The sequence below is a fragment of the Heteronotia binoei genome, chromosome 19 (assembly GCF_032191835.1).
Source record: "Heteronotia binoei isolate CCM8104 ecotype False Entrance Well chromosome 19, APGP_CSIRO_Hbin_v1, whole genome shotgun sequence".
NCBI classification, from domain to species: Eukaryota; Metazoa; Chordata; class Lepidosauria; order Squamata; family Gekkonidae; genus Heteronotia; species Heteronotia binoei.
Window position 1 is genome coordinate 12,270,815 of NC_083241.1, and position 27,506 is coordinate 12,298,320.

Consider the following 27,506-nt stretch of genomic DNA (forward strand, 5'->3'; position numbering starts at 1 on the left):
GGCAAACCACCCCGTAAAAAGTCTGCCGTGAAAACGACGTGAAAGCAATGGCACCCCAGGGTCGGAAACGACTGGTGCTTGCACAGGGGACTACTTTGACCTTTTACTATATGTTCTGCAGAGTAAGCGAAGTGGCCAACTGAAGTTATGTGCGATGCTCTCTCTGTTCTATGGAAGGAAACCCATTCACCCCTCTAAACATGCCTCAAGCCAGTGTTCTGTTTTGTTTTTAAAGCATTGTTTGTCCCCAGTTCACTTCCAAGCTTATGGATATAGCCATTTTTCTGTTCCAGGTACGTTTGCATTCAAACTAGGCAGTGTGGGAATGACTAAAGGTGGAGGGGAACAGCTCACAGAGAAAGAAAGGTCCATTTCTTGTGAAGCTGGCTCGCTTCCAAAGTGCCTTAACCGGCTCACAGCGGACCCACACTGGCCTATAGAGCTCCAGCTGTCCCTCCGAGGTTAAACACTGCGATGTTTGCCTAGACCTCAGGACTGATTAAAGTTACAGTGGCAGGAAACTGTAGCTCTTTGATTTCCCAATTATCCTGCTTACCCTCTTGGATTGTTGCCCATGTTTTGCTTCTAGGCTCTGGATAACAAAGCTGACTTCGCACAGGGCAGCGGCAGGCTGCAGAGCCTTTTTTTGTAGCAGGAACTCCTTTGCATATCAGGCCACACACCCCTGATGTAGCCAATCCTCCTACTGTAAGCTCCAGTATGCCTAATATGCAAAGGAGTTCCTGCTACAAAAACCAAAGCCCTGGGCCAGGCTGTATGATGCGTGAGGATTTTGGGGGGGGGAAAGAAGAAGAAGAAGAGGAAGAAGAAGACCATAAATTTATACCCCGCCCTTTTCTCTGAATCAGAGTCTCAGAGCGGCTTACAATCGCCTTTATCTTCTTCCCCCACAACAAACACCCTGTGAGGCGGGTGGAGCTGAGAGAGCTCTCACAGAAGCTGCCCTTTCAAGGACAACTCTGGCAAGAGCTATGGCTGACTCAAGGCCATTACAGAAGCTGCAAGTGGAGGAGTGGGGAGTCAAACTCCTCCACTTGCAGCTTCTCCCAAATAAGAGATAAGAGTCCGCACACTTAACCACAACACCAAACTGGCTCTCACTACACCAAAGTAGGAAAGTCTCACTCATCCATGAACTACAAACCAGGCAAACCAAACTCCCCTGATAGTTTACACTTAGTACTTAGTAGAGTTGCCAAGTCCAATTCAAGAAATATCTGGGGACTTTGGGGGTGGAGCCAGGAGACTTTGGGGGTGGAGCCAGGAGACATTAGGGGTGGAGCCAAGATCAAGGCTGTGATAAGCATCATTGAACTCCAAAGGGAGTTCTGGCCATCACATTTGAAGGGACCTTTTCAATTCCTTCCTTCCATTTCCCTTCCCTCCCCCCTCTTTCTGACGACCCGGAAGCGGGGGGAGGACCTCCAAACCGTGGGATCCCCTGCCCCCACCTGGGGATTGGCAACCCTAGGGATCCCTGCACAGAGCAGCCCCATATGCTGCAAATGCCTTAATTATCATCAATGATCCTTATTCTTACTATTGTTGCCCCTTCCGGAGAAGGCGGGGCGAGCAAGGAGCGCCCCCCTCCCGCCTGCAGCCAAGAGACCTCTGCTCAGAAGCCTGCAGCGCCGCTCCTCGTGCGTCATTTCCATCGGCAGCCGGGCCTTACTTCTGGCGCGCTCCTCTGTGCCAGCTTGGGGGTTGCCGTGGCAACCGCTGCCTCGGTTGAGGCAGCGGGGTGAGGGGTGAGGGGGCAGCAGCGGCGCGGTGAGCCACCCCGCAGCTGCCGCCTCTTCTCCGCTCGCCTGAGCCCATCTTGGAGGAGCAGCCACCACGGCGAGCGGAGAAGAGGCGGCACCGGCGCGGCGGCCTCGCCCGCTCCGCCTCTGGGGTGAAAGCGGAGGGGGGGTGGAGGCGGGCTGGGGCGTGGTGAGCTGCAAGTCCGGGTCCTAGAAGGGCCCGGATTTGCGGCTCGCCATGCTCCTGGCCTGCCTCGCCCTCCCCTGCGCTGCTGCCGTCTCTTGGCTGCTCCTCCGAGATGGGCTCAGCCTGGGCTCATCTTGGAGGAGCAGCTGCGGTGGGCGGGGAGGGGGCGGCAGCGGTGTGGCGGCCTCCGGGCGACTCGCCATGCTCCCCGGCGCCGTTTCCCCCCTCTCCCCCCCGCTTCCATTTTTTGGGGGAGCGGGGGAAGAGGGTGGAAATCCTGGGGTTCCCCGCCAGGGCGGGAGGTTTGGGAAGCCTAGTACTTAGGCGTACCCTGACTGGGATGGCCCAAGCTAGTCTGATCTCAAAAGCTAAGCAGGCTTAGCACTCGTTAATGCTTGGATGGGAGCCCAGGTCCAAGGGAAGATCGGGGTTGCTATGCAGAAAAAGGCAATGGCAAGCCATTTTGTTAATCTCTTGCCTTGAAAACTCCACAGCGAGTTGCCATGTGTCGGCTGCAGCTTGAGACCCCTTCCCACCACGACCTAGGCCTATTTGGGGAGGGATGGTGGCTCAGTGGTAGAGCATCTGCTTGGTAAGCAGAAGGTCCCAGGTTCAATCCCCGGCATCTCCAACTAAAAAGTAGGCGTGAAAAACCTCAGCTTGAGACCCTGGAGAGCCGCTGCCAGTCTGAGTAGACTTTGATGGACCGAGGGTCTGATTCAGTAGACGGCAGCTTCATATGTCCATATTTAACCATCCATAACAGTCATGCACTTTGCAGAATCTGAGACAGCAGATCTAAATGGAACATGCTGCTCATAGATTCTTGGAGTGGGGGGCAAGGCATTAATATGCAGCCACTGGGGGGGGGGGGAGGAAAGAGGGACATTTAAATTCTAACTTTCTACTGCAGATTGTATACCCCTCCCTGCTTTTTCCTCCACTGGTCAAAAAAAAAAAACCTTACACAAACATAAATCATAGTGCTACAGTTAACATTTAACTTGGCTGAACTAGCTAGAAATTGCCTGAAGAGAAGTCACATGTGGTACAAAACACAGTGGGCAAAAGCTAGCCCCATTTCCTTAGAGGAGCGGCTATGTCACCACACACTGTACAGACAGGTGTTCCACTATTAGACAAAAATGGAGCTGTTTTACCACAAAGGAACTTCAAGAACAGAATGGAAAGGGAAATTGGTGGTTTATAAATTGTTATGAAACTTGGAACAAACACTCCTCCCCAGGGCTGAACAGGGATATTGGTTTCTTATCATTACATATGATATTGACATCAATCTTCGATTCTGATGTTTGTTGCCTTTGCTGTTTTTTCTGCCCAGTCAACCCAAACTGACAACTACCAGACCCCAACTTGTCATTCTTTTAACCTGCTAAAATACATTTTCACTATTTTGCATACTAAGTCACAGCCTGCTCTCTATATACGTAGGACTGCTAATTCCATCCCATACTATTGTCTGATGAAGTGTGCAGTTATTCAAAGTATCAAGATATTTAGGACCAGCATTACAGACTGAGGGGTCCAGAGAGTCAGCCTTGGTGTAGAGAGAGCCAGTTTAGCGTAGTGGCTAGGAGCGCAGACTCTTATCTGATTCCCCACTCCTCCTCCACATGCAGCTGCTGGTGTGACCTTGGGTCAGTCACAAGTTCTCTCAGAGCTGCTCTCTTAAAAGCAGTTGTCAAAAAAGCTCTCTCAGTCTCACCTACCTACCTCACAGGCTGTCAGGGAGAGGAAGGGAAAGAGACTGTAACCAATGACAAACCTAATTTCCAGTCACGGTTCAATTTGGGACCATGGTACTCAAAGAGAAGAGGCTTTGGTCCATTCTCCTCCACCCATTCAATGCAGTTTTTCTACCTAAAATGTTTGGGGGAGGGGTAGATGAGAGCCAATCTGGTGTAATGGTTAAGTGCGCTGACTCTTATCTGGGAGAACCGGGTTTGATTCCTCACTCCTTCACTTGCAGCTGCTGGAATGGCCCTGGGTCAGCCATAGAGTTGTCCTTGAAAGGGCAGCTTCTGGGAGAGCTCTCTCAGCCCCACCCACCTCACAGGGTGTCTGTTGTGGGGGAGGAAGATAAAGGAGATTGTGAGCCACTGAGACTCTGAGATTTGGAGTGGAGGGAGGGATATCAATCCAATATCATCATCATCATCATGTTCTATTGAGGAAACCTATATGTACCCCAGCAGGACACACGGAGCCCCTCATGAAGCAAACAGTGCCCATCTGGTCATTTCAGGTTGAGAAAACAACATGGGAAGGGTCAGGTTAAAGCCCCTTCTCCTTCCACACTGCATTCCTGGTCTGAAGAGGGCCCCAGATCACCTGGGAGTTGAGTTCCCAGCACAGCCTCACAATCTATGTCTGATCGCAAGGGCTGCGGGGGAAAGAACGTAAGGTGTAGCCAGCATCTAAGCTTCTTCACGCTCAAGGTAAAAGACAGGTGCAACTTTCTGAAAGCAGTGCAGCTGCTGTGGAATTCCCCTCCCTGCGTTCAGTCGAAATTCCTTTTCCTCTCCACAGTTCAGCTCTGTAACAAAAAAAAAAAAAAAATTCCCCGCTGGCTTGAAATGGAAGCCAGCCGTGCAGGCCGCACTCATTGGCAGGTGTCCTGTGATGTCACCGAGAACCCCTCCAATCCCCAAAGCAGCTTTTTTTTTTTTAAAGTAGCCTATAAAAAACGGTTAATAAGGTAGTGAATTCACGGATGAATGCACTCATAGTCTTCCCATACTTATATATTTAAGGGGGTCATAGCCCGTGTAAACCACGAGATCAGGGGGCAAGACTGAGTGCTGAGTCAGCAGCTGCTTCCCGGGGAATGCCGTTCCTGTCATTTCAAGCCCGAGAGGAAGCCTGGTTCGGAGAGAGAAGCGAGGGGAGCTCTCTTTCTATATCACGTCTGTCTTCACCCTAACTGACGTCTGACAAATCTCGGCTGGCAAGCGAGCACCTGGCCCTGACCAAGGCAAACACAGCCACTGGCTCCGAAAAAGCAGAGAGGGCCTGCAGTGCTCCAAAGCACACTGGCACTCTTTGTTCTCTCGGAGCACTGCTATGTCAAAGTCTTCTGTGTAGGCGTTAACTTTAGTCCCCCCCCCCCCCCCACACACAGAGGCACCAAAAAAACAAAACAGCAAAAGTCCTGGCAGCCCTGCCAATTGAAAAGAAAGCAGACGCAGGCAAGAGATCAAAAGATCCTGGATGCTTTTCGGCCTTTGGGAGGGACAGAATCTGCAAAAATGTTGCCCGAGGCACCCAATACAACTTCCTGAACATCTGAGATTTTGTTTTTAAAAAGCCATCAGGTTCCTATCCTGTATAGATGTGGAGACAGGCCTGAAAGGGTGGGGGCAAGAAGCCGTGATGGCTTGGGCTGTCAACCCTCAGTGGGTGGCTGGGATTACAACTGGCGACAGAGATCAGTTCACCTGCAGTAAATGAACCCTCTTTCGTCGGGATGAAGGAGCCCGATGTTCACACTGAAATGAGAAGCTTAACGCTGTGATTGGAGAATGGAGAACGGGGTTCCTAAATAACTGAGCCGTTAAACTGAAGAAGGAATTGAAATGTCATCAAAATCTAGAGAGACGTCTTTATAAGAAAGCGGCTGTGCGTTGAAGCTACGTTCCTCAGGAGCACCCACCTTATGAATTTCAGCTGGACTATTTCCAAGTTTGGACTTATATCTATTCATTTGGGGATGGGTTTTTTTTGGCCCCTTTGGGGTTTCTGTTACTTTAAAAGGTCCAAGCACCGCCGGCCTTGATCATTATTGTAGTGTTTATTATGTGTTGTACACAATCCTTGTAGTATATTTTCGCAAACTGAAAGACAGTGTATTACTTGGTGGCTTTGATCAGTCACCTGCAGAAAATGGCTGCTCTAGAAGGTGGACTCTTTGACATTATACCCTGCTGAAGTCCCTCCTCCCCTCCCCAAACCCTGCCCTCTTTAGGCTCCACCCCCAAAACCTCCAGGTATGTCCCAAAGCACAGCTGGTAACTCCATCTCCAGGCTATAAAGATCAGTTCACCTTGAGAAAATGGCCGCTGTGGAAGGTGGACCCTATGGCATGGGATAATGCATGGGATGGAGAAAGTAGAGAAAGAAGTACTTTTCTCCCTTTCTCACAATACAAGAACTCGTGGGCATTTGATGAAATTGCTGAGCAGACAGGTTAAAACGGATAAAAGGAAGTTCTTCTTCACCCAAAGGGTGATTAACATGTGGAATTCACTGCCACAGGAGGTGGTGGCGGCCACAAGTATAGCCACCTTCAAGAGGGGTTTAGATAAAAATATGGAGCACAGGTCCATCAGTGGCTATTAGCCACAGTGTGTGTGTATATATAAAATTTTTTGCCACTGTGTGACACAGAGTGTTGGCCTGATCCAACATGGCTTCTCTTATGTTCTTATGGCAATACGCCCCACTGAAGTCCCTTCACTCAAACACTGCCCTCCTCAGGTTTACTGGAATTCACTGCCACAGGAGGTGGTGGTGGCTACAAGCATAGACAGCTTCAAGAGGGGATTGGATAAGCATATGGAGCAGAGGTCCAACAGTGGCTATTAGCCACAGTGTATTGTTGGAACTCTCTGGGGCAGTGATGCTCTGTATTATTGGTGCTGGGGGGGCACAGTGGGAGGGCTTTTAGTGTCCTGGCCCCACTGGTGGACCTCCTGATGGCACTTGGGTTTTTGGCCACTGTGTGACACAGAGTGTTGGACTGGATTGGCTATTGGCCTGATCCAACATGGCTTCTCTCATGTTCTTACGTTCAGCCTCCCCAAAACCTCCATGAATTTCCCAACCCGGACCTGGCAACCCAACTTTGGCTTAAATCCGCCTCCTCGCTCCATAATCTTTCTTGTAAGCAGGGTTTCCACACATCTGAAGAACTGAGGCGGGACTCGTGAAATAGAAAAACACCTTTAAATCGGGAAATGTCACGTTGCTGCTGACCAGTCAACTGTCCAGTAAACCATTTGGCTCATCCCAGACCAGCATGCCTTCTAGCCAGGACTTTTTTTGTAGCAGGAGCTCCTTTGCCTATTAGGCCACACACCCTTCTGATGTAGCCAATCCCTCACGAGCTTACAAGGCTCCTTTTTTGTAAGCTCTCGGAGGATTGGCTATATCAGGGGTGTGTGGCCTAACAGGCAAAAGAGCTCCTGCTAGAATTCTACCCCTGCCACTATGGATCTGTTGCAACTTGACAGCAGATGAAAAAGCTAGGTGTTCACACTGAAATGAGAAGCTTAACGCTGTGATTAGAGAATGTAGAACAGGGTTCCTAAATAATTAAGCTGTCAAACTGAAGAAAGCTCTGAAACGTCATCAAAATCTAGAGAGACGTCTTTTCAAGAAAGCGGCTGCGTTGAAGCTACGTTCCTTGGGGTTTTCTATTGCTTTAAAAGGCCCTAGCACTGCTGGTCTCTATCATTATTGTATTGTCTATTATGCATTGTACACAATCCTTATGATATATTTTTGCAAACTGAAGGACGGCGTAACACTTGGTGGCTTTGATCAGCTGACTAATTACACCGTGCCCTTCAAGTAACAGGGCTTTTTTTTTGTAAGGGGCTCCTTTGCCTATTAGGCCACGCACCCCTGATGTAGCCAATCCTCCAAGAGCTTACAATGCTCTTTTTTTTTTGTAAGCTCTTGGAGGACTGGCTACATCGGGGATGCGTGGCCTAATATGCTAGAATTCCACCCCTGCCACCATGGATCTATTGCAACTTAACAGCACACAATTATTATTATTACCCTCAGTCTATTCCCTATCAAATGGAAACTGAAGGAAGGATAAAGGAAGTAATATTAAGTGCGCCCAACTGTTTTGAGAACTCTTCATTAGCCACAACAGTAGGATCTTCTATAGCAAATAGGAACCTGCAAAGCTGAATCTAACTTAAAATCAAACTCTTTGGGCTATGCAATAGCTTTTTCCCCCTCTCGAAGTTCATCTCCTCTTCCCTGTTGACCCCTGTCTCTCTCCACCTCCCTTGTGGTAAACCGCAGCGTGTGAGTTATTTGCTTCATTTATACCCTGCCTTTCCGCCCTTGCGGATCCAAAGCAGCTTATGTTGCTCTTCTCGCCTTCGTTTTATCCTTGCAACAACCCTGTGAGGCAAGTTAGGCACAGACTGTGTGACTGGCTCCCCTAGGGCAGGGGGCGGCCATCTTGCGCCCTGTGAAAGCACCATATAAAACAGCGGCCTCACCAAATAAACCGACAACCCCCCCCCCACCTGACTGTGAAATCCTTAGCAGAGTTATACCTAGGGCTTTTTTTTGTAGCAGGAACTCCTTTGCATATTAGGCCACACACCCCTGATGTAGCCAATCCTCTGAGAGTTTACAGTAGGCCCTGTACGAAGAGTCCCGTAAGCTCTTGGAGGATTAGCTACATAAGAGGGATGTGGCCTAATATGCAAAGGAGTTCCTGTCACAAAAAAGCCCTGGCTATATCCTTTTAAGTCCACTGACTTCCATGGACTTGAAAGGATCCAACTCTGTTTATGACATCACTCTAAACCCCAACTTATCTGGACTTCTACCCTGCTCTTCTCAGGTACTAATCAACCCCCCTTTCCCCTTTAACCTGTACCCTTTGTGAGACAATTAGATGATCCCAGGCCAGTTTAGACCTTCGTAGCTGCAGCTATGTCAATTTGATATCTTTTTGTTTAAAAGAAGAAGAAGAAGATATTGGATTTATATCCCGCCCTCCACTCCGAGGAGTCTCAGAGCGGCTCACAATCTCCTTTACCTTCCTCCCCCACAACAGACACCCTGTGAGGTGGGTGGGGCTGGAGAGGGCTCTCACAGCAGCTGCCCTTTCAAGGACAACCTCTGCCAGAGCTATGGCTGACCCAAGGCCACTCCAGCAGGTGCAAGTGGAGGAGTGGGGAATCAAACCCGGTTCTACCAGATAAGAGTCCGCGCACTTAACCACTACACCAAACTGGCTCGCACCCCATACATTAATAGAAGAGTAACTCTTAAAGAAAAAAACAGGCCCTTGGAAGAATGAGTATTCCAAATATCCAGTATCAGGGTTTGTTTGTTTTGAGCAGGAACGCACAGGAACGCAGTTCCAGCTGGCCCGGCGGCAGTGGGTGTGGCCTAATATGCAAATGAGTTCCTGCTGTACCTGTTCTACTAAAAAGCCCTGTGTGAAGCAATGGTGACATCAGGGGGTGTGGCCTAATATGAAAATGAGTTCCCAAATGAGTAGAAAATGGCTTTTTCTACAAATAAAGCCCTGTCCAGTATCATTTTCCCCCCAATATTTTACACTATAGCAACATGAAATCCCAATGAGGGGTAAAAATCAAGTATTTCTATCTCTGACTGTTTATGACTTTGGTTGTGAAAACAGTAATACATTGTTAAAAACAGTATTTCTGCCTCCGTCTCCCTTCTGATTTTTACCCAGAAAACTGTGAGCAGGTTTGTCTTCCATCACACGGATTCGTCGAGCTCCGGCTGGGATCACGGTGGCTTCGATGTAACCTGGCCAAACAAAGCAAACATGTGAATGACGCAGTAATGGTAATCAAAAAGATGTAGAGAATAGATAGCGGCCCTCAGCAATTTATCAAGCGGACGGCATCATTAAAAAAGGGAAAAAACCTCCCAACTCCAATTGAGATTATCGATAGGAAATGATGTGCCATTTCCAAGCGCTTTGATCCTGAAGAGCGAAGAAGGAAATCTGTCTCTCTGAGTGTATATATATTTTAAAAAAAAATTGTAGTGACAAATTATGTTTGTGTGTTCCTGGCTGTTCCTAGCATGGAGCAGATGACTCCCCCTGATTCAACACCTCTTTACTACAGGCAAGGAAACCTGGCTTGTTTCATCTACACATCCTTGCTGTGATAATTCAGCATCCCTTTGGGGTTACATGAGGTTCCATTTCACCCACCTTTACACAGATACAAACAGCTGCCTTAAGAAGAAGAAAAAGACTGCAACTTTATACCCCACCCTTCTCTCTGAATCAGAGCGGCTTACAATCTTCTACATCTTACAGACAACAGACACCCTGTGAAGTAGGTGGGGCTGAGAGGGCTCTCACAGTAGCTGCCCTTTCAAGGATAACTCCTCCGAGAGCTATGGGGTAACCCAAGGCCATTCCAGCAGGTGCATGAGGAGGAGTGGGGGAATCAAACCCGGTTCTCCCAGATAAGAGTTCGCGCACTTAATCACTACACCAAACTGGATAAGCAGAGTTAGGCCCGCGGTCCACTGCCTTTGACTCAGCAACAGCTCTTTAAGGCAGGATCCCCAAATCTAGCTCAGCTTGTGAGGGTGGGGCACTTTTTGAATTTTGAAAATATGGGGTGAGGAGGCACCACCATAAAAATGGTGGCCATGAGAGCCAGTTTGGTGTAGTGGTTAAATGTGCGGACTCTTATCTAGGAGAACCGGGTTTGATTCCCCACTCCTCCACTTGCACCTGCTGGCATGGCCTTGGGTCAGCCATAGCTCTGGCAGAGGTTGTCCTTGAAAGGGCAGCTGCTGTGAGAGCCCTCTCAGCCCCACCCACCTCACAGGGTGTCTGTTGTGGGGGAGGAAGGTAAAGGAGATTGTGAGCCGCTCTGAGACTCTCCGGAGTGGAGGGCGGGATAGAAATCCAATATCTTCATCTACCTCACAGGGTGTCTGTTGTGGGGGAGGAAGGGAAAGGAGATTGTGAGCCGCTCTGAGACTCTTCAGAGTGGAGGGCGGGATATAAATCCAATATCTTCATCTACCTCACAGGGTGTCTGTTGTGGGGGAGGAAGGGAAAGGAGCTTGTGAGCCGCTCTGAGACTCTCCGGAGTGGAGGGCGGGATAGAAATCCAATATCTTCATCTACCTCACAGGGCGTCTGTTGTGGGGGAGGAAGGGAAAGGAGCTTGTGAGCCGCTCTGAGACTCTTTGGAGTGGAGGGCGGGATATAAATCCAATATCTTCATCTACCTCACAGGGTGTCTGTTGTGGGGGAGGAAGGGAAAGGAGCTTGTGAGCCGCTCTGAGACTCTTTGGAGTGGAGGGCGGGATATAAATCCAATATCTTCATCTACCTCACAGGGTGTCTGTTGTGCGGGAGGAAGGGAAAGGAGATTGTGAGCCGCTCTGAGACTCTTCAGAGTGGAGGGCGGGATATAAATCCAATATCTTCATCTACCTCACTGGGTGTCTGTTGTGGGGGAGGAAGGGAAAGGAGATTGTGAGCTGCTCTGAGACTCTTCGGAGTGGAGGGCGGGATATATATCCAATATCTTCATCTACCTCGCAGGGTGTCTGTTGTGGGGGAGGAAGGTAAAGGTGATTGTGAGCCGCTCTGAGACTCTTTGGAGTGGAGGGCGGGATATAAATCCAATATCTTCTTCTTCATCTTCTTCATGAGGTACAGGAGCTAAGCACCAAACTCCTATCCAAGCATCTTAGCAGATGCCTGTAGTCGGAAAAGAGGCGCAGTGATGTCTTCCTGGACCCTTTGGAAGCACCGAGGGTTGTCAGACTCCACTGGGGATGGGGGAACACCCACTTTTTTTGGGGGGGGGCTTCCCTGCTAACGGCCAGTTGGCTGACAGGGGGAACCCCTCCCCAACTGGCCTGAAAGGCGACATGAGGATGACACCCGGAAGTGACATCAACACGTTACTGAAATAGCATAGGCAAAACTCTATGGCAAAATGGGCTACAAACCACACAGTTTTGCCCAGGGCTTTTTAAATAGCAGGAACTCCTTTTCATATTAGGCCACAACCCCGATATGGCCAATCCTCCTAGAGCAAGGGTGGCCAAACTGTGGCTCGAGAGCCACATGTGGCTCTTTCACACGTATCCTGTGGCTCTCCAAGCCCCCACCGCCCTGTCGGCTGACTTGGAGAGTACATTTAAAGTTAAAGTTGCTTCCTTTCACCTCTCTCCCTCCTCCTTCCCCCATCTATCTGTCTTCCGGCTTGCCTGCCTTCGTTCCTGCTTTATGGCTCTCAAACATCTGATGTCCCTCCTTCCTGTCTTATGGCTCTCAAAATCTGACGTTTGTGTCTTGCGGCTCTCAAACATCTGACGTTTATTCTGCGTGGCTCTTGCATCAAGCATGTTTGGCCACCCCTGTCCTAGAGCTTACAGTAGGCTCTGTAATAAGAGCCCAATAAGCTCTTGGAGGATTGGCTACATCAGGGGTGTGCGGCTTAATATGCAAAGGAGTTCCTGCTACAAAAAGAGCCCTGGATAGCCATGCTGGTTTGCAGTAGAACAGCTAGATGCCAGCCCAATAGCACCCTAAAGACCATTAAAGGTTTCCAGGGTATAATTTTTTCAAGAGTCATAGCTCCCTCGATCTTCTGTGCTGTCTTTTAAGGTATTACTGGACTCAGCTCTTTCTGTTCAGGTACCCCTAACTCTGGTCTGCGGAGTGTCATCGCCACCCGTCAGAGGTTTAAAAACACAACACCCCCCGCAATGGAATGAAGGGTGCGGAATTGTTTTCTGTGGCCCCAGAAGGTAGGACCAGAACCAACGAGTTGAAATTTAATCAAAAGAGTTTCCGGCTCGACATCAGGAAGAACTTCCTGACCGTTAGAGCAGTTCCTCAGTGGAACAGGCTCCCTCGGGAAGTGGTGGGCTCTCCTTTCTTGGAGGTTTTTTAAACAGAGGCTGGATGGCCATCTGACAGCAATGAAGATCCTGTGAATTTAGGGGGAGGTATTTGTGAGTTTAGAGCGGTTCCTCTGTGGAACAGGCTTCCTCGGAAGGTGGTGGGCTCTCCTTCCTTGGAGGTTTTTAAACAGAGGCTAGAGGGCCATCTGACAGCAATGAAGATCCTGTGAATTTAGGGAGGAAGCGTTTGTGAATTTCCTGCATTGTGCAGGGGGTTGGACTAGATGACCCTGGAGGTCCCTTCCAACTCTATGATTCTATGTGTGGTCATGCCACTGAACGACGGCTTGGAAATCCTTCTTGCTTCCAACCTTTCGCAGCTCCTGTTCATCCGGGGTTCTGCAAGAGGCAACCTGTCGGAAGAAGATCGGACCCCAAGGGCAATGCTTTTGATGAGCATTATTACATCCCCTTTTGTTCTCCCTCTGCTCTCTTCACCCCCATCTTGCGCTTCCGTATCACCAGATCGGGCCCCACTTGACTGCATATCAACCCCTTTCATTTTTCTTCTCCGCTCCTCAGGTTACCAAAGAAACAACTCCACGTCCCCCGGAGGGAAGAGAGCTGCAACAGGAATGCGAGTCAAGGCCTCTTGTTGGGGCCGGCCTGACAGATTTGCCATTTGGCTGATTAGAAAGTGTGTTGCAGCCGAGTTGTACCTTTAGTAATGGAATTCAGAAGCATTAAAGCAAACAGAAGTCTGACATGTCATTTGGCGTTGGGTTTTTTTTTCTTCCCCCCCTTCCCAGACGTCCAACTCAAGATCCCGAATTACGTTCTGATTGGCAGATTCTAACAGGGCAAAAGCCTTCCAGCGAAACTTGGGCGCTGACACACAGACCCAACCGGCAACCACCAGACAGGAAAGAAGTGATTAATGACAAGAGGGGGGGGGGGGGGGAACACAAGCACCTTGCAATCACACCCGGTCACCATTGTTAGGAAGTCACCTTGGAACATGCCCCAAACCTACTGTGTGTCGTATTAATTTATCATATTTTTAGAAAGACAAACATGCAATTCATTCCAGTCGTGTCATACCAGGGCCCTTCTTGGCTTTCACAGCACAAAAAGCTCACCTTTCCCAGGATATTAAATATAAAGATGCAGGATGGTGGTGGTGAAGGAAAGTGCCACCAAGTCACAGCCGACCTACGACCACCACCCTATTGGGTTTTCAGGGCAAGAGGCGTTCAGAGGTGGTTTGCATTGCCTGCCTCTGCGCAGGGAGCCTGGTATTTCCTTGGTGGTCTCCTATCCAAATGCTATCCAGGATTAACTCTGCTTAGCAGGACTTTTTTTTTGTAGCAGCAACTCCTTTGCATATTAGCCCACACCCCCTGATGTAGCCAATCCTCCAAGAGCTTACAGGGCTCTTAGTATAGGGTCTACTGTAAGCTCCAGGAGGACTGGCTACATCAGGGGTGTGTGGCCTAATATGCAAAGGAGTTCCTGCTATTAAAAAAGCCCTGCTGCTTACACGGCAGGTGTGTGGGAGTAGGCCATGTAGGTGGCTGCCTAGGGTGCCGCATGGCCTACAGGGCGCCGCTAGGTGACCCCTCCCCACACCTCCGCCCCTTCTGCCTCGCTCTCTGCCCTTTCTGCCTGCCCGACACTCAGGCCGACGGAATAGGCAGCTTGGCTTTGCTCTGAGTTTCCCCTCCTTGTGAAGCAAGGCAGCCTCAGAGAGAGGCAGATGTGCCGCGCCGCCTCTTTTGCCCACCCAAGATTCAGGTGAATGAAAGAGGTGGCTCAGTCTCGCTCCCAGGCTGCCTCCCCTGGGAGGAAAGGCACCCTCAGAGGGAGGCAGAGGAGCTGTGCTGCCTGGGATCAGGCGGGTGGAAGAGACGGTGCCGCGGCAGCCCCTCCCCACCATTTAACTACCCCCGCTGATCAGCTGGGGTCTTTAAATGGGAGGAGGAGGCAGATCACCTGGCTTCCGCTGCTTCTCCGCCTAGTGGGGAGGCAGCAGAAGCATCCCCACCTCCACCCCATTTAAAGACCCCCAAGGGGGGGCAGGGACGGGGGGCATGGGTAGCAAAAACCCCAGTGCTGCCCCTGGCTGCTTAGCTTCTAATCTCATAAGATCAGGCTAGCCCGGGTCATCCAAGTCAGGATAAAAGATGTGTCGGAATGGAGAAGATTTGAGGGGCGCGGCAGCTCTAGAGGTGTATTTGCTGTGTTTGTATCCAATGGACAACTTCTCCACAGGGTCAGGGGAAACCAGCTCTCTGCAAGAGGGAGCTTGCTGGATCTGACCATCTTATCCAACAACCGGTTGCACACCGCAGCCGATCAGGTGTGCCCCGGAGGGCCAGAAAACAGGAGAGATAGGCCAAGGCCTTTCCCCAATGTGGTCTCCTACCACTGGGATCCATATGGAGCACTGGGCTGATTAGCTAGAACTTGAGACCGAATCCTGCACCAATCTCTCAGCTCCAACACAGATTCCCCCAGCTTCTTAAAAACTGATCCAACTTTTAAAAGGACAAACAGGAACCATTATCTGATTAATTGAATAAATGTATATACAGTTTTAGAAAGCAGGGCATGTTAGGGCTTGATTTGCACAATGAATATTATTATTATTACCTTTAATTTATACCCCGCCCTCTCCGCAAGCGGACTCAGGGCGGCAATGGCGTTCCACAGCTCTAATTCCAGGATCTGCAAATCTTGCTTTTGGGAGAGCACACAGTACAATTCTTGGGCATGTTCCTTTGAAAGAGAAAGCGTCTGGAAGCTTTAAGCTAGCTTTCCAGCAAACGGCAGGTTACGGAAACTCAATCCCGTCAACCAATTCCAGAAATGTCCTACAGGTACATGCATGCTCACAAACAAGTGTACGATCATATTTCCAGGGCTGCTTTCCTGGGCTTCAGAATTCATTTGTCACTGCTTCCTGAGGGATTAATAAATTATTGGAAAGGAGCTTGCCAAGCATCTGGAGAAAAGGTAGCTCGTAATAACCTTCTCCGTTACATGCAAGCCACAATCCCCGTAACCATTTGTAACCAAGCTTCCCCACCAGAAAGAGCAACAAGTATCAATTATTCTGACTAATGGAAATCCCATTATCTAGACGGATTTTTCTCGCTCTAAAAGAGGACACTTCAAAACTCCTCGCAGCGAGACTTCATTATTTGGCAGTTCGGAGAGCCTTTTGCCAAAGCGGCTCTAGGAACAGCTCTCTCTTTCTGGCATGCAACAATCTTTCTGGATTGTCTGGGTTACATCAACGTCTCAGGAATGCAAAACGGTGAAGTGAATCCCACATACAAAATTACAGGGTAGAACCCGAGTTAGAGGAGACACCTGGACAAAGAGGGAGATAAATGGAAGGAAGAAAAGCTTTTGCTGCTATGAAGATTAATATATGGAAGACGGCTACTGTATCTCCAAGAAGACCAGAAAGAACCAGTTGAAGGGGGGTGGGGGGGAAATAATACAGCAAGCCTTTTGTGGGTTTCTATTACGAGGCAAAGTTATGTTCCCCAGACAGTGAAAACAGATGTTAGTGTGATTTTCAGTGTGAAGGCCGGACTACTAAAGAGTTGGTATGGATCCTATTGGAAGGTGATCTCTTGAGTGAAGTAGATGTTATACCATGGCTATAAGCATTAACTTGGGTTTTAAAAAAAAACCCTTTAAAATGTCCTTCCTTTGAGAAGCAGGTTGCTAAGCTGAGTGGAATAAAAGAAATGACAAACTCAAAATGGAAAGCCATGGAGAAGTTAGTCTCGTGGTCAGGGGTGGAATTCTAGCAGGAGCTCCTTTGCATATTAGGCCACACACCCCTGATGTTGCCAATTCTCCAAGAACTTACAAAAAAGAGCCTTGTAAGCTCTTGGAGGATTGGCTACATCAGAAGACGACATTGGATTTATATTTTGCCCTCCACCCAGAGCAGCTCACAATCTCCTTTATCTTCCTCCCCTACAACAAACACCCTGTGAGTTGGGTGGGGCTGAGAGGGCTCCCACAGCAGCTGCCCTTTCAAGGACAACTCCTGTAATAGCTATGGCTGACCCAAGGCCATTCCAGCAAGTGCAAGTGCAGGAGTCAAACCCGGTTCTCTCAGGGGAATCAAACCCGGTTCTCTCGGATAAGAGTCCGTGCACTTCACCACTACACCAAACTGGCTCTGGGTGTGGCCTAATAGGCAAAGGAGCTCCTGCTAGAATTCCACCCCTGCTTGTTGATGTAGGATTTGAGGGCCTAGAGCAACATGAAGAAAATTGCAGTAAAGCAAATCCATTAGGGATGCTTTGTATATGAGGGGCTGCCCATGGCTCCAGCTAAGGGCGGTCAGCTGCCTGATGGGAGCTGCTGCTCTCTCAGAATTGTAATTCTCCTGGAGAAAATAGCAGCTTCAGAGGGTAGACTCTAGGGTTCCCAGGTCCTTACCTCTCGCCGGTGGGGGGAGAGAGGGAGCCTTCTGGGAGAGGGGAGGGGCTCCGCCTCCAAACAGTGACAAAGCCAATACGATGACGTCAAGTGGAAGTAACATCATCCCGTTGGGAGCGTCGCACAGGGACACTCTGGTTTGAGGGCAAAACTCTATGGTAAACAGCCCTCAAGCCGTAGAGTTTTGCCCTCAAAACAGAGTGTCCTTGCATGACATCCCCAGCATGATGACATCACTTCTGTGTGAATTCATTGTGTCGGGGTCATAGCTGTTTGGGGGTGTGGTTTCTCCCACCGGCCAGCTGGCAGGAAAAAGCCACCCAAAGTAGGAGATCCCACACTCAGCCCTGGGGGCTGGCACCCCTAGTAGACTCTATGGCACCACAACCCTGCTGACCCTGCCCTCTGCAGGTTCCGTGTGTGGGGGGGGTGGTGAAACTGGGAACCTGAAGGCAGCCTAGCCAAAACCATGGAGGCTGGAGTTCTGCAACCACCAACCTCATAGCTGGCAGGCGGATGAGAGGTGATACGATCATCGTCTTCGAATACTTGAAGGGCTGTCATATAGAGGATGGTGTGGAATTGTTTTCTATGGCCCCAGAAGGTAGGACCAGAACCAACAGGTTGAAATTAAAGTAAAAGAGTTTCTGGTTCAACATCTGGAAGAACTTCCTGACCGTTAGAGCGGTTCCTCAGCGGAACAGGCTTCCTCGGGAGGTGGTGGGCTCTCCTTCCTTGGAGGTTTTTAAACAGAGGCTAGATGGCCATCTGACAGCAATGTGGAACCTGTGAATTTAGGGGGAGGCATTTGTGAATTTCCTGCATTGTGCAGGAGTTGGACTAGATGATCCTGGAGGTCCCTTCCAATTCTATGATTCTGTGTATGTATGTAAATGGGCCATCAGGTTGCAGCCAGCTTATGGCTCAGTTGTAGTGCATCTGCTTGGTAAGCAGAAGGTCCCAGGTTCAATCCCCGGCATCTCCAACTAAAAAGGGTCCAGGCAAATAGGTTTTTAAAAACCTCAGCTTGAGACCTTGGAGAGCCACTGCCAGTCTGAGTAGACAATACTGACTTTGATGGACTGAGAGTCTGATTCAGTATAAGGCAGCTTCATATGTTTCAAGGCAAGAAACAGCTGAGGCGATTTGCCATCGTCTGCCTCTGCATAGCAACAGTGGACTTCCTTGGTGGTCTCCCATCCAAATTAGGAGTGACCCTGCTTAACTTCCAAGATCTGATGACATCGGGCTAGCCTTGGCCATGCAGCTCAGGGCATAGTTGGTGCCCGATGGAACTCCAGATGATGTTTTCTGCAGATAACATAGTTTTCAAGGTAGTCCAGGCAAGAGTGTAAATGAACTCCATTATGATGCTTTTATGCACATAGTTTTCCTGAACCTAATCATGAACTCAACCCCCCCCCCCCCCCACCCCACACTGTAGACAGCTTATCCTGCAGCTGCACTGGGCACCATTCAGGACACTTTCTGCAACGATGAGAACTAGAAACTCACTTTATCTTGAGGACAAAGCTAGCTTCTCCATGGCCACTCCAGCTTTTGACTTCTCTGCCAGAGACTACAATCGGTGCCAAATGGGGGTGAGGGAATGACCCACTGTGGAAATCTAACTGAACAGTTGAACAAAACGCCCAGCCAGAAATGGAACAGTGTTCACTGTCTACCTGATGGGGTTAAATTTCAATGAATGAAATCTCCAGGCAGAAGTCTACATATCCCACTGGTGTTCTTCTCAGCTCTGCAATTTCCCTTTGTCCAAGTTTGCTAAGGAGATGTCATTAGCATTGTCATCTATGATGTCTTTCTTTCTTTCTTCTTCTTCTTTTTTTTAAGGCTTTTGCAGATTGCAATCCCAAGCAAAGTTATGTTCCTCTACACTCATTGACTTTCAACGGACTCAGAAGGGTGTAACTCTGCTCAGGATCGAACTAATAGCCAGCCCTTTCTTCTTCGGAAGAGGAAGAAGATTCATTCGTCCCTGTTCTCACAACTCAGCAACCACCTAATCTTCGATTCACTTCTAGCCATGGGATTGCTGGTCTGAGACAGAAACGCACGCATCACGAAGCCGTGGAGAAATTTCAAAGCCATCCCCCCCATTTCCGGATGGTCTCTTTGGAACCTTTGGTGTAGAGTCAGTTTGCATAGCGGTTAAGAGCAGTGGACTCTAATCTGGAGAACTGGGTTTAATTCCCCACTCATCCACGTGCAGCTGCTGGGTGACCTTGAGCCAGCCGCAGTTCTCTCAGAGCTCTCTCAGCCCCACCTACCTCTCAAGTGAAGCATGGAGTTTATAAGTCCAATCAGAGGTCGTTTTGTGGAAAAATAGGTGGTGGAGCTCATCCAGGGATTGTTATGCAGCTGCACCTATTATTCAATGGACAAGGAGGTGGAACTCTCAGGAGGAGGAGGAACTCTCAGGAGGAGGAGGAACTCTCAGGAGGAGGTGGAACTCTCAGAAAGGTTCAGGAGCTGCACTCCTATGAGCTCCCACTGAATCCAATAACTTCTTCTAGTGCCAACGAAACTGCCTACTATGGAAGCTTGCTGGGTGACCTTCGGCTAGTCACACATGCTCCTCCTAGGGCTGTTGTGAGTATAAAATGGAGGAAAGAAGAACCATGCGAGCCCCTTTGGGTGCTCACTGAGGAGAAAGCCATGGTGATAAAAGAAGGAAGACAAATAAAAGTGGTCGACTCCTGGACTTTTCTGAGGCAGCTCACGCTTAGCTGAGGTAGAAGTAGGGCTTTTTTTGAGCGGGAACACAGTTCCGGCTGGCTTGGCATCAGGAGGTGTGGCCTAATACGCAAATGAGTCCCTGCTGGGCTTTTTCTACAAAAGAGCCTGATGTGAAACAATGGTGACACCAGGGGGCATGGCCTGATATGCAAATGAGTTTCTGATGGTTTTTTTCTCTACAAAAAAGAGAGCCCTGGGTAGAAGAAAGGCTTTGGGCATCAGAGAAGAGAGCCCAATGGGCAGCATGTTGGGGGATCCATGGGATAAAACTAGAGCTACCAGCCTCCAAGAGGGGACTGGAGATCTCTGAGTATTACAACTCATCTCCCGAAAACAAAGAGCAGTTTAGGGTTGCCAATCCCCAGGTGGGAGCAGGGGATCCCCCGGTTTGGAGGCCCTCCCCTCACTTCAAGTCATTAGAAAGTGTGTGTGGGGGGAGGGATATGTTTGCCAATTCCCATAGGGTATAATGGAGAATTGATCTGCAGGTATCTGGGGCTCGGGAGAGGGGGCTGTGTTTTGAGATAGAGGCACCACATTTGCAGCATAGGATCTGATGCCTCTCCTCAAAACACCCCCCAAGTTTTGAAAAGATTGGACCAGGGGGTCCAATTCGATGAGCTCCCTAAGAAGGTTCCCCTATCCTTCATTATTTCCAATGGAGGGAAGGCATTCAAAAGGTGTGGGGTCCCTTTAAATGTGTTGGCTGGAACTCCCTTTGGAGTTCAATCGTGCTTGTCACAACCTTGCTCCTGGCTCCACCCCAAAGTCTCCTGGCTCCACCCCCAGAGTCCCCAGATATTTCCTGAATTGGACCTGGCAACCCTAGATCAGTTCCCCTGGAGAAAATGGCTGCTTTGGAGGGTGGACTCCATGGAACTGCACCCTCCCTTCCTCAAACTCTGCCCTTCCTGGGCTCCACCCCCCCCCCCCAATCTCCCGGCCCCTAACCCAGCGCTCGCAATCCTGGCTAAAATATCTTGAAAGGCACAACTGCATTCAGAAGGACCAGTTGTGAAAAAGAACAGCACACCAAGATGCGGGTATCCTTGGTGAACGCCTAACAATAAGAACAAAGTCCTAATAAGGAAAGGCCTTGTATATACTCTTTTGCAAACCCAGAGTCCTGTGGCACAGTCAAAAGGCTTTCAAATTTATCCATGGCTTCTTTAAAACAACTCCCCTCCACCCCCTGTGATGCGGCTTTTTTTATTTGAATCAGCCAGCAGAGAGACAGAGAAAGACCCAACACCAAACCGTGATCTACCCCCAGAGCAGAGAGCAACGGGGCTTCTTACACGAGAAACACTTGGGAGCTGCTTTGGCTTTGGACATCACACACGTGGAAACCTTCTTACAGTGACTATTGGACACTGGGAAACAGAAAAAGGAATCGGCAGCAGGTTTAGTTCCATCGACAAAACTTGTTCGCGCAGGTCAGAAAACTGCAAGAAAGTTCTGGAGCCGGGCTTGAGTAGTTTCTCGCTCACCCCTTTTCAAAGATAAATACAGCTTCATGACAACTGACTGTGGGAACTCATTCAAGGTCCTTTCTTCCCAGAGCGGTCTGCTTCCAATAGGAGACTGCAAGCGACTCAACACAGATGTCACCGGGTCTCTTCAGGTTTATTAGGCATTTTCAAAGAACTTAGGATTCGGTTCAGGATTGTAAAATCCAGTTTATCTCCAAACAAAGCAACCCCCATCCCAGTCTCTCTGTGAAAGCCAGTTCCCAACAAGCTGGTCACACCGTAGTGCAGTGGTAGCCAAACCGCAGCTCTTTTACACATATTGTGTGGCTCTCAAAGCCTCCACTGCCCTGTTGGCTGGCTTGCAGAAGGCATTTGTCTCCAGCTGGCAGCTTGGAGAATGCATTTAAAGTTGCTTTCCTCCCACTTCTCCCTCTCTTCTATCTATCTATCTATCTATCTATCTATCTATCTATCTATCTATCTATCTATCTATCTATCTATCTATCTATCTATCTATCTATCTATCTGTCTGTCTGTCTGTCTGTCTGTCTATCGAACTATCTATCTATCTATCGATCGATCGGTCTGTCTGTCTGTGTCTATCTATCTATCTATCATTGTCTGTGTGTCTGTCTATCCATCCATATCATCATCATCATCATCTATCTGTCTGTCTTTCCTTCCTTTCTTCCTTGTAGCTCTCAAGCATCTGATGTTCATGTCTTGCAGCTCTCAGACATCTGACGTTCATGTCTTGTGGCTCTCAAACATCTGATGTTTATTCTACGTGGCTCTTATGTTAAGCAAGTTTGGTCATCCCTGCTCTAGTGTGACCGATAAGAGAAACCTGCACTTAAGGTTCTTCAGGCCAAATGATACAAGATGCTTTTAATGAGGACACAGCTTGATTTCATTTTTAAAGCCTGCGAAGACCTGATTTGGCTCAGCACCTTGGTGTTAGGGGAAGAGGGGAGCCTGCTTTCTTCCCTGTAGCATTTTACTGAGCTAAAACAGCCCTGGACCCAATTTGTTAAAAAAATGCCTCACGTACTGAGGAGGACAGAGCTACTGAAGACAGAAACTAGCACAACTCCCAATAGCTAGGGATCACTGTGGGAGGGAGACAGTTTGGACTGCGCCTGGTGGCGTCAAAGTATTACCATTTTTTTCTTCATGCAAGTGAACAGCAGATATCCACTCCTATGGGGAAAAACTGAGCTGGGGACACTGTCGCAGTGAAGGAAAGATCTCCTCTGTGGCCTTGTCATGGTGTCTTCCATTTTCCTTCACAGGAAACTGGCAGAAAGGAGGAATACCACCTCATACATTCCTCCCACAAAACCTTGTGGCACACAAACAATGTGTCCACATATATATCACTGTCATAACTCTCTCTCTCTCTCTCTAGACGGGTGCTAGTACATAATAAAAATACATAATAAAAATACACTGTGAGCTAGCAGATTTGTCATCTCCTTGACTCTCCTTCTGTGGCTGAAGAAAAATAGGTCACCTTGGCCAATGAAACCACACTGGGAGATCTATGAAGCAATACTTCAGGGTTCTGTGTCACCATTTTGTCAATATCTGCTAACTTCCTTCCCCAAACTTCCCCAGTGCTGGGCCCAGTACCATTCTGGCAGCCTTCAGTAATACCAGTTCCAACAGTTTCTCAATGACCCTCCCTTAAGGATACTAAGGTAATCTGATAACTGAACATTTCCGGAACATTCTTCAAAACTAGTTTTCAGAAAATCTGCATCCAACTTACTCCCCCTCCCCCGCATATTTTCTAGGACCCTGCTGGAATATTTCTGTACCGCTGCTGAAAGCGTGGAACAGGGATGATGGACCTTGCCAGGGCTGTAGCCAGGAGTAGAAAATTCGGGGGGGGGGGCAGTGGAAGTGGGGAGGAGGCAGCAGCAGCGGTGGCCACAGCTCTCAAGAGGCCGCTCTCCCCTCTGCTCCCCTTCCCCAGCGATTGATATCACGCAGGAAGGGCAGTGGAGCAGTCACCGGCGCCCTGTTCTATTTGCATGGGATGGAGGCCGCTCCACCACCCTTCCCCCATGATTTCAATCGTGAGGAAGGAGAGTGGCGAAGGCCTCAGCAGGCTGGGAAAGGACCACGGTGGCCCTCCAGCTGCAGCAGCGGCAGCCAGGGGCCCCGAGTCAAGAAAATAATCGTTCAAGACGAAAGCAAGATCTTCATGAGCATTTGGAACCAGCTGGGTATTTTCTGCTAGCAAAACAACTGAGACTGAAGTCTCAGTCTTGAATTCTGGGCGTTCATGACTGGTTGCCACCACTGAGTACGGGAAGCAAAACAGGCTGGTTGCTGTTTAGAATTATTTTCACGAATGCCCATTTAAAAAGTCCACTGTCATGAACTTAGGATGGATAGCAAAGAAATTTCCCTTATAAGGCCAGTTAAGGCAAGGCCCAATCCTACAATTTGTACTTGCAAGTCCAGGAGTTTACTGCTGAACCTAGCAGACCTGATCGATTCAGAGAATAGTCATGTTGGTCTGTGGTAAAACTAGGATTGACAGGTCTTGTCTGGCTCCCAGCAAGGGATGTTTCTTATGCGCACTTTGCATGCATGGTGTGGTGTGCTGATGTCACCTGGAAGTGATGTCATTGCTCCAGGCATGTTGCATGGGGATGCTCTAGTAATTTCAGTGAAATACTATATGGTACCATAGAGTTTTTACCCAAATTGCTAGAGCGTCCCCCATGTGATGACGTCAGTTCCAGGTGCTGGGCACGTCGGGCAGGGAAGAGCTCTTTAAAGAGCAACAAGATTTTGGGGGTATAAGTTTCAAGAGTCAACGATTCCCTGGGACCCCCAAAATCTTGTTGTTCTCTTAAAGCACTACTGGACTTGAATCTAACTGTTTTACTTAGGGTTCCTAGTCTCCTGCTGGGGGCGGGATCCCCCTGCAAGCCAGCTCCATGCCAGCAGGTTGGGGGCCCCAAGACTGCGGAAAATCCCGCCCCCGGCAGGAGACTGGGGAAACCTAAGTAAAATTCAAGTCCAGTAGAAGAAGAAGAAGATATTGGATTTATATCCCACCCTCCACTCCGAAGAGTCTCAGAGCGGCTCACAATCTCCTTTACCTTCCTCCCCCACAATAGACACCCTGTGATGTGGGTGGGGCTCTCACAGCAGCTGCCCTTTCAAGGACAACCTCTGCCAGAGCTATGGCTGACCCAAGACCGAGGGCATTATATCCACAGGAAAGAGTGAGAGGACCAAGTCAAGAGAGATGATGATGATGGTGGTGGTGATGATGATGATGATATTGGATTTATATTCTGTCCTCCGAATCTCAGAGTCTCAGAGCGGCTCACAATCTCCTTTATCTTCCTGCACCACAACAGACACCCTGTGAGGTGGGTGGGGCTGAGAGAGCTCTCACAGCAGCTGCCCTTTCAAGGACAACTCCTGAGATAGCTATGACTAACCCAAGGTCGGAGAGGAGGAGTGGGAAATCAAACCCGGTTCTCCCAGATAAGAGTCCACACCCTTAACCACTACACCAAACTGGCTCTCCAGTTGCTTTAAGAGAACAACAAAATTTGGGGGGTCCCAGGGAGACTCTTGAAACTTAAACCCCCCAAAATCTTGTTGCTCTCTAAGGTGTTTAGGGTTGCCAATCCCCAGTTGGGGACAGGGATTCCCCAGTTTGGAGGCCCTCTACCCACTTCAGGGTTATCAGAAAGTGGGGGAACAACTGCTGGGCATTATATTCTATGGAGACTGGGGTATAACAGGGAATTGATCCATGGGTATCTGGGGCTCTGAGGGTGATGTTTTTTGAGACAGAAGCACCAAATTTTCAGCATAGCATCTGGTGCCTCTCCCTCCCAAACGCTAAGTTTCAGAAAGATTGGACCGGGGGTTCCAATTCTATGAGCCCCAAAAGAAGGTACCCCAACCCTCCATTATTTCCAATGAAGGGAAGGCATTTAAAAGGAGCGTGGTCCCTTTAAATGTGATGGCCAGAACTCCCTTCAGAATTCAATTGTGCTTTTCACACCCTGGCTCTTGGCTCGACCCCCCCAAGTCCCCAGATATTTCCTAAGTTGGACCTGGCAATCCTAGTGTTCCTGAACTGAAGTAAATCTGTTCTAACGGTTCTATCGCTCTTTCCATGTTTCACAGTGAAAATAAAACAATCGGAGCACCAGAAAGGTAATGTTCCTATTTCTGCTACACTTTCATCTTTAACAACCTGGATCATGATTAAAAAAGAAGTATGATTACACTTCACAAAACATAAATCAGCAATATTTAATTCTGACGTCCTGCATGTACTCACTAATTTTCTTTTAATTATTTCGGATTTTGCTTCACGCCGCATTGGAACCAGCTGCAGCGTTAGAAGCTCTGCCACTCCAAAGCCAAACAAGTGACTTCATAATCCTTCAGTGGCCCAGCTCAAAGACTTGCCAGAGGTCAGGACAGGTGGCTCATGTTAACTCAAGGCAGCATTTTGCGAAATATAAGTTTTAACCCTGCAGGAGCTCTTTCTTGAAATGAATGAGAACTCCCTCATCCAGCAGACCTTGGACATCCTGAAATTCCTCACCAAGATGTACAGTAATAACTGTTAACTGATCGAGCCCACTCAGGGCTTTTTTTGTAGAAGGAACTCCTTTGCATATTAGGCAACACGCAGCAGTCGCTTTGTAGAAAAACAGGTGGTGGAGCTCACCCAGGGATTGTTATGCAGCTGCACCTACTATTCAATGGACAAGATGGGGAAAGGAGGGGGAACCCTCAGAAAGGTTCAGGAGCTGTGCTCCTGTGAGCTCCTGCTGAATCCAAAGCCTGGCGACACTCCTCTTATGTAGCCAATCCTTCAAGAGCTTACAGGGCTGTTATTACAAGGCCTACTGTGAGCTCTTGGAGGACTGGCTACATAACAGAGGTGTGGCCTAATATGCAAAGGCATTCCTGCTACAAAAAAAGCCCTGGAGTCCATGAATTTTGAATAAATGCCATAAGTTCTACGTGGGAGTTCTACATATTAATCAGAACGGCAGCTCACGGAACTTCAACCATCTCTGATTTTAGCATGTACACACATTGGAGTGTGTGCTTGAACACTATAAATCTAGGGAGTGATAGGAAGAGAACAATAATGGCTGAAAAATCCGAGACCATCCCCAGTCGAAATGCCTGAAGGCTTTGAGACACTCCCCACCCCCCCAAAAAAAGAAGAGATCTGAACAGGCAAGCAAGATCGTTGGGACAGAAATGTTGGCATGTTCTGAAACTACGCAACCAACCAGAGGGAGGAGTTCCTCCAGACAAGGGAAAAAAGAAACAAATTAAGGACCTCCAAACAGAGCGCAGGCAGTCACAGCATGAGTAATTGTGTTTAATTAAGGATAAACTTAAATTTATGTTCTGAAACTGCAGCATCTGAACCGAGAATTAAATTATGTGACATCACTCCACGCCTGTATCGGATCAAGCACTGAATGGTTATTCGCTTGAACTTCTTAACTTTGCCTTCAAATATCCACATGCTTTACCTTCTTGGAAATACAGATGTTTTGCCTTTCATTAAACTGCATACCAAGCAACTAAGACGGTGGAATGGGCTACTTACCCATCCCTTTGGTATGGTTGAAATCTCCTTTCACCACTTTGCAGGTTTTGCCATCTCCGTTGCAGACTCCGCAGCGGTCTTCTTTGGCAGCTGAACCAATGATTCCATCACATCCAATTTTCTAATAATAATAAGAGGTTCTTCGTTACTTTGATGGAAAGGAAGCGAGCCAAGAATGCAACCCGCAACACCGAGAGAATGCCAGAAGTTAGGAGTAGCATCGGGCAGTACAAAGGAACAACTATTACATTAAAACGATTTCAGGTGGGTAGCTGTATGAAGTCGTCTGCATGCACATGAAAGCTTATACCCAGAATCAAACTTTGTTGGTCTTAACGGTGCCATGGGCTCAAACATTAAATTAATTGTCATCAGAAGGAGGCCCTGAAATATTGATCTGCTAAATGCTAACAAGAATCTTGCTAACAGGAGGAAAGAAAGCATATCCAGAACGAATGAAGCATATTCGGAGTCAGCTATAGCAAAAGAATCAGGGCCAGGCTTGGAATTCTAGCAGGAGCTCCTTTGCATATTAGGCCACACACCCCTGATGTAGCCAATCCTCCAAGAGCTTACAAGGCTCTTTTTTG

General features: G+C 48.7%; 1 protein-coding gene across 1 annotated transcript in view; it reads right to left on the reverse strand.

The window, feature by feature from the left end:
* Window positions 1–27,506, reverse strand: part of ADAMTS17 (ADAM metallopeptidase with thrombospondin type 1 motif 17) — a 323,961-nt gene that overhangs the window by 70,911 nt on the left and 225,544 nt on the right. The window contains exons 15-17 of the mRNA XM_060260248.1: window positions 26,917–27,037; window positions 21,120–21,194; window positions 9,427–9,507 (exon numbers count right to left, since the gene is read on the reverse strand). Of these exons, the coding sequence (XP_060116231.1) occupies window positions 9,427–9,507; window positions 21,120–21,194; window positions 26,917–27,037 (277 nt within the window). The remainder of the gene's footprint in view (window positions 1–9,426; window positions 9,508–21,119; window positions 21,195–26,916; window positions 27,038–27,506) is intronic.